Raw genomic sequence first — 7,356 nt, 5'->3', positions numbered from 1 at the left:
TGCATTCCCCAGCTGTGATACTGGTAAAGAAATGTTAAGTGTTACAAATGTAACATTTACATTGTAACACAATGTTAAGTTACATTTCCATTTCCACTTAGGCCACTATTTAGTTTAGAAGGCAGGGGTATAAGAACTCTTTTAATGAGCCATTCCTGAATTTTTAACAATTTCTTGGTAATATTGATGTTTTCAGAGCTCTTGTTGCACATTTAAGCATGGCATGTAAGCAAGACTGCATACAAAGAACTCAGTTGTTAGGGGCCTATGAGGCCATTTCAGCACACTTTTTGAATCTTGTCTTATTCCTAAATGGCACTTGGAGCATGCTGAAGGTAAGGAAAACATGGTACACTTATAGGATAACATGCTTGTAGGGGCTAACCTCATAGCAGGTGTTTATAGTTCAGCTTTTTTCCTGGACGCTGAGATGTCAGAGCCATTGTGATATGTAATGAAGAAAGTGCTGCAGTACAATTTTATTCTAAAATTTCTAAACAGTGTAGAGGCCAGCTAGGAAAGGTGCCTCAGCCATAGAACAGTAAGCCGAAATTTGTTCAAATCTTTTTTGTCAAGGCAGAGCTAGCTTTATGACTTGGGGATGGGTTGGAGGGATGCAATGCTTGTAAAACTAAACAAGAAGTCCTTGAAAGTGTGTAGTGCATTCAGGCTCACTCATTGTTAGAGCACTTGAGTCCCCAACCACCACAATGGACTTCTCGATGAGGTGGTTTCTCTTCTTGCAGAGCATGGGCTTTAGGGCGTGCGAGCTCAGTAGTTGGGACACACAAGCTTAGTTGCCCACACATGTGAAATTTTAGTTCCTGGTCAGGGATCAAACCTGTGTTCCCTGCATTGGCAGGCAGATTCCTAACCACTGGACCACCAGGGAAGTCTCTTATTCAAGCTTCTTGATTAACCTTTTTGAGATTATGAAAAAGGTATGAAATGTTCCCCCAGAAGAATGTACACACATACAAACAAAAGTTTTCTTATTAGTTCTGGAGGTCCATAGACTTCAGGGTAAGGACTCTTTCTAGATTGTATGTTCCTTAAGAACTACACCTAGATTTCATTGACCTTTGACAGAGCCTGCTGTGTATGTGGGAGATACTCAGCAAATAGTTTCTGAACTGATGAACTGGAATGCAAAATGAAAATCTTCAAGTTTCTTACTAGAGAATCTCTAAACCTGTCTTCTTTGTTTCCTTAGGCTTCCATCTCAGTGGCACAGTAACTGAACCAGCCACTACTTCTGAACCAGCAGTGACTTATAAAGTTGCCATCAGTTTTGATCGATGCAAAATCACCTCAGTGACCTGTGGCTGTGGGAATAAAGACATATTCTACTGTGCTCATGTGGTAGCACTCTCACTCTACAGGATCCGTAGACCAGATCAAGTCAAATTGCGTCTTCCTATCTCAGAAACCCTTTTCCAGATGAATAGGGACCAGCTACAAAAGTTTATTCAATATTTAATCACGGCACACCACACTGAAGTTCTTCCTACTGCACAGAAATTGGCAGATGAGATTCTGTCCTCCAACTCCGAAATCAACCAAGTAAATGGTAATTGTACAATATTTTTGTTGCTAAAAAATCTATTTTGTTGCTTTATTGCATGTTTAGAGGTTGGGATACTTTTGCCATTGTAATCACTTAACTTCAATCAGTTTATTCTATCCAAACTATTTATTAACTCTGTTTCTTAAAGCCATCCAGTTGTCCACCTCATAAAGTTTGGGTGAAAATGACAGAGGATGTTAGAGTTATAAATTAAACCAGTTTGTGGACTTCATGTGTCCATATAATCCTTGCCTCTAGGAGCCTGGAATATTCAGGAGTGAAAGAAAACATAAAAAAATTAATGTCATTCAGTGAAATGAAATGGGTATCAGAATTCCTTAACATTTCGGGATCCTGCATAGCACCATGGTTATTCTAAAGCGTGTCTGTTTGCCTTGTGTTTATGAGCTATATAATGGATGGAGAGAGATACGATGTTCACGTATTCATTCAAGAAATGTATGTTGAGTACCTGCTCTGTGCATGTGATAGTGCTGATTGTTGAGGGCATAAAACAGACATGGTTCCTGTCTTCAAATATCTTACAATCTAGTAGAAAAGACAGCTAAGCCTGAAGTGAATGCTTGCTTTTGTTATGAAGCCAGGTTGTAGATACTTAATCATAGGAAACTGTTGAAGAATTTTGAGAAGAGGAGCTATTTGAGCCAATTTTTCATTTTGTTAGTTAGGTTCTACTATGTTGCAGGCATCATACATGAGAACTTTATGTATGTTTATATATGTTAATTCATTTAGCTTTCAAAACTACCCTGTGAGGTAGATATTATAACCATTTTATAAATAAGGAAATTATTTATAACCTAGGCTCACCTGACCTCCGAACTCGAGTTTTTTATACCTCTCTATACTTCCTTCCTATTTTTAGAATATAACTTTGGTATTAGTGTGAATAAGGCAGTGAGACTAGGTTAATGGCCTGTATAATACTATGGTCTGTGCACTAAAGACCTGCCTTTCCCAGTTGCCCAAGAGAACTAATCAAGTCCTACATACAACCTCACCACTTCTCAGAAATAAAGATAGTCAGACAAGCTTCCAGGAACTCTTGCTGACTAGCAGAAATAATCTTCTGTTGCTTTATCCTCAGAGTTGCGTTTACATGATGCATGCATGCATGCTAAGTCACTAACTATAGTCTGCCAGGCTCCTCTGTGGGATTCTCCAGGCAAGAATACTGGAGTGGATTGCCATGCCCTCCTCCAGGGATCTCCTCCCAACCCAGGGATCAAACCTGTATCTCTTATGTTTCATGCAGGAGAGTTCTTTACCACTAGTGCCACCTGGGAAGCCCATTATGTGGTAACTGAGCTCTATTTGAGAGATGCTGTTAAAGAGTAGCTTTCTAAAGGGGCTTCCCTGGTGGTTCAGTGGTAAAGAATCAGTGGTAAATGAGGCACTGCCAATGCCTCAGTGGTAAAGATTCTGCCTGCCAATGCCAGAGACACGGGTTCCATCCCTGATCCAGGAAGATCCCACGTGCCTGAAGCAACTAAGCCCATGTGCCACAACTGTTGAGCCTGTGCTCTAGAGGGAGCCGCCAGCTACTGAAGCCCATGTGCCCTAAAGCCCCTGCTCCACAAGTCCACACACCTAAACTATAGAGTAGTTCCCACTTGCCGCACCCAGAGAAAAGCCCATACAGCAATGAAGACCCAGCACAGCCAGAAATAAATTAAATAAATAAGTAAAAATAAAATTATAAAACTCTAGTTCCTCTTCACTTTCTGCCATAAGGGTGGTGTCATCTGCATATCTGAGGTTATTGATATTTCTCCCGGCAGTTTTGATTCTGGCTTGTGCTTCATCCAGCCCAGCATTTCACATGAGGTACTCTGTATATGAGTTAAATTAGCAGAGTGACAGTGTACAGCCTTGATATACTCCTTTCCCAATTTTGAACCAGTCCATTGTTCCATGTCCAATTCTAACTGTTGCTTCTTGACCTGTTGCTACAGGTTTCTCAGGAGACACATAAGGTGGTCTGATATTCCCGTCTTTTAAAGAATTTCCCACAGTTTATTGTGATCCCCACAGTCAAAGGCTTTTGCATAATCAGTGAAGCAGAAGTAGATGTTTTTGTGGAATTCCCTTGCTTTTTCTATGATCCAGTATACTATGCTAAGTCTCTTCAGTCGTGTCTGACTTTTTGCGACTCCATGGACTGTAACCTGCCAGGTTCCTCTGTCCATGGCATTCTCCAGGCATGAATACTGGAGTGGGTTGCCATGTCCTTCTCCAGGGGATCTTCCCGACCTAGGGCTCAAACCAGTATCTCTTACATCTCCTGCATTAGCAGGCGGTTTCTTTACCACTAGCACCACCTGGGAAGCCCTTCTATGATCAGAAGGATGTTAGCAATTTGATCTCTGCTTCCTCTACCTTTCCTAAATCCAGCTTGTACATCTGAAAGTTCTTAGTTCACGTGCTGTTGGAGCCTAGCTTGAAGGATTTTGAGCATTACCTTGTTAGCATGTGAAATGAATGCAAGTGAAATGAGTGCAGTGTAGTTTGAACATTCTTTGGCATTGCCCTTCTTTGGGATTGGAATGAAAACTGACCTTTTCCAGTCCTGTCCTATAGCCACTGCAGGGATATGTATAAAAAGTACATAGACACTGTCCTATAGGAAGCACTCAATAAATGGCTGTTTTTAACAAATTTTGAAGGATGGAAGGAGTATATTTGTTTTTCTTTGCCACTTTCAGTTTACAGAGGTAGTATAGGATATATTATTTGCCCACCTGGGTTTTAAATCTAGATGGTCAATAGGACATGCATTTGTTCATTCTATAAATATTAACTCAATGCTGTAATGATCCAGGCACTGTGAGGTACGAAAATGAATCTCTGCTCTGCGTCTTGAGAAATCTGTATGCAGGTCAGGAAGCAACAGTTAGAACTGGACATGGAACAACAGACTGGTTCCAAATAGGAAAAGGAGTACATCAAGGCTGTATATTGTCACCCTGCTTATTTAACTTATATGCAGAGTACATCATGAGAAACGCTGGGCTGGAAGAAACACAAGCTGGAATCAAGATTGCTGGGAGAAATATCAATAACCTCAGATATGCAGATGACACCACCCTTATGGCAGAAAGTGAAGAGGAGCTAAAAAGCCTCTTGAAGAAAGTGAAAGAGGAGAGCAAAAAAGTTGGCTTAAAGCTCAACATTCAGAAAACAAAGATCATGGCATCTGGTCCCATCACTTCATGGGAAATAGATGGGAAAACAGTAGAAACAGTATCAGACTTTGTTTTTGGGGGCTCCAAAATCACTGCAGATGGTGACTGCAGCCATGAAATTAAAAGACTCTTACTCTTTGAAAGAAAAGTGATGACCAACCTAGATAGTATATTCAAAAGCAGAGACATTACTTTGACGACTAAGGTCTGTCTAGTCAAGGCTATGGTTTTCCCTGTGGTCATGTATGGATGTGAGAGTTGAACTGTGAAGAAGGCTGAGTGCCAAGAAATTGATGCTTTTGAACTGTGGTGTTGGAGAAGACTCTTGAGAGTCCCTTCGACTGCAGGGAGATCCAACCAGTCCATTGTGAAGGAGATCAACCCTGGGATTTCTTTGGAAGGAATGATGCTAAAGCTGAAGCTCCAGTACTTTGGCCACCTCATGCGAAGAATTGACTCATTGGAAAAGACTCTGATGCTGGGAGGGATTGGGGGCAGGAGGAGAAGGGGACGACTGAGGATGAGATGGCTGGATGGCATCATGGACGCGATGGACGTGAGTCTAAGTGAACTCCGGGAGATGGTGAGGACAGGGAGGCCCGGCGTGCTACAATTCATGGGGTCGCAAAGAGTCGGACACGACTGAGCAACTGAACTGAACTCTACTGTTTGAAAGCTTCAGTGTAGTTGGGAGTATATGAGACAAGCTCAATTCTAATGTAAAACAAAATGCAACAGGTCTTTAAGAGAAGTAATAATAAAGTATGAAGAAGAGAGTTACTACATTACTTTCATGCATATGAGTATGAAGGGCATACTTTTGACAGGTGAGGTGTATGGGGTATATGGTGAATTCAGTGAGAGCCCCTCCTGCCCAGTAAATTTCAGCAGTGTTAGCCTATCTGTATACTGATGTTATGGTTTTTCTTTCTCATTGCAGCCCTGACTATAGAGCTGAGGCAATACTGACAATGAGAAGTAATGCTTTTTGGCCAAAGAACAGGTTGTGGGGAAAGGAAGGGAAGTAAAGAGAAAAGCATAAGTAAAGTCATCAGGAAATGTCATTGACTCCTGGGTACACTAAGTTTCTAGTTGAAATATAGCATAAGTATAGGAAAGACAAGACTAGAAGTGAAAGGGCCTGAACAGGGAGGGCCCTAAATGCTAAGCTAAGTTTAGACTTCATTTATAAAGAATAGTTTATCACTGAAGACTTCTGAGCAGGGAAGGGATATGATCAAAACTGTGTTGAGAATAACGCATTTGAAGAAAAGTAGCATATAGCAGATTCCATAAACTGGTTGCTCCTAATGTTAATTAGTATTTGTAGACTAAATATGAGTCCTCCTGATTTCCTGGACGATAAGATGCACTGAAAAAGCATGGCAGAAGAGCACTATTCTCTGCAGACCTGGAATTAATTTAATGAGGCTTTCATATAGGAGGACAAGAAGAAAGGTAGACTGACTGATGAAACATGACATGAATTTGTAACCAATTGCACAACCACACATATGGAGTATTGACTTATACTATAAGACTATATTGACTTGTAGTCTTTTGTCACTTGGAGACAGGGTTCTAAAAACCTATCACAGGACTCAGTCTTTGAGAAAGTGAGAGAAGAAGATTCAGTTTTCATTCCACAGATATTTTTTAGGTGCTTGTCACATTACCAGAACTGTGTCATAGATGATTCAACTGTGAGCAAGGAGCTAACAGGCTACTAGGGGAGAGGGATGTGTAAATAACTAACACTGTGTTTTAAGTGATGTCATTGAGGTGAGCCCAGGAAGGAAAGATATTCTGAGTATAAATTTATAAAATATCACCCTGTATATAACCCTGCCTGTACTTTAGGTAGCAAGTTTCCAGAAATTTAGAATTGTTGACTCCACTTGAGAAGCTACAATTTTATTGTGAATTTTAAAAAGAGAAATTTTTATTTTCTAAGAAAGTATTGTTTTAATTTTAAAATAATATGTGTGCTTTAAGGCTTATTCTAAACTTCAAAGAAAAACAAAATAGAAGAATTACATTATCCTAGGGGAAAAAAATACATCACTATTTTCGTGCTTGTGCATTTTTACCCCAGGATGATATTTGTAGACCTTGGGAGAGGATACAACCGAGACTTTCAGTGAACATGAAACTAGCTCTACTCTCTTACGTTTCTTGAGAACCACACAATTGACAAAGCCTGGATTAAGGCAGAATGCCCATCTGTTTCTGAATATACTCACATAGGGCTGCTCCTGCTGAGTGTAGAGTGTAGGAACTCAGGAGATTCATTTCACCATCCTATTCCTTGCAGGTGCTCCTGACCCCACGGCTGGGGCCAGCATTGATGATGAGAACTGTTGGCATTTGGATGAAGAACAGGTGAAAGAACAAGTGAAGCTCTTTCTCTCCCAGGGTGGTTACTATGGCTCTGGAAAGCAACTCAATTCAATGTTTGCCAAGGTAAGAGATGAAAAGTTTTTTTTTTTCCTTATGTAAACTGGGCTCACCACACTTCTGGCTTCATGCATTGTAGCTAGCTCACTTGACCTACCTGTACTGAATGCTTGAAAACTACTTGGG

At 40.6% G+C, this 7,356-nt stretch overlaps 1 protein-coding gene across 1 annotated transcript in view; it reads left to right on the top strand.

The window, feature by feature from the left end:
- ZSWIM5 (zinc finger SWIM-type containing 5) overlaps positions 219-7,356 on the top strand; it is a 58,519-nt gene continuing 51,381 nt past the window's right edge. The window contains exons 1-3 of the mRNA XM_018046489.1: positions 219-225; positions 1,214-1,570; positions 7,088-7,236. Coding sequence (XP_017901978.1) covers positions 219-225; positions 1,214-1,570; positions 7,088-7,236 — 513 coding nt within the window. The remainder of the gene's footprint in view (positions 226-1,213; positions 1,571-7,087; positions 7,237-7,356) is intronic.

The sequence above is a fragment of the Capra hircus genome, chromosome 3 (assembly GCF_001704415.2).
Source record: "Capra hircus breed San Clemente chromosome 3, ASM170441v1, whole genome shotgun sequence".
Classification (NCBI taxonomy): domain Eukaryota; kingdom Metazoa; phylum Chordata; class Mammalia; order Artiodactyla; family Bovidae; genus Capra; species Capra hircus.
The sequence above is the reverse complement of the archived record's forward strand: the minus strand, read 5'-3'. Positions and strand labels throughout refer to the sequence as shown.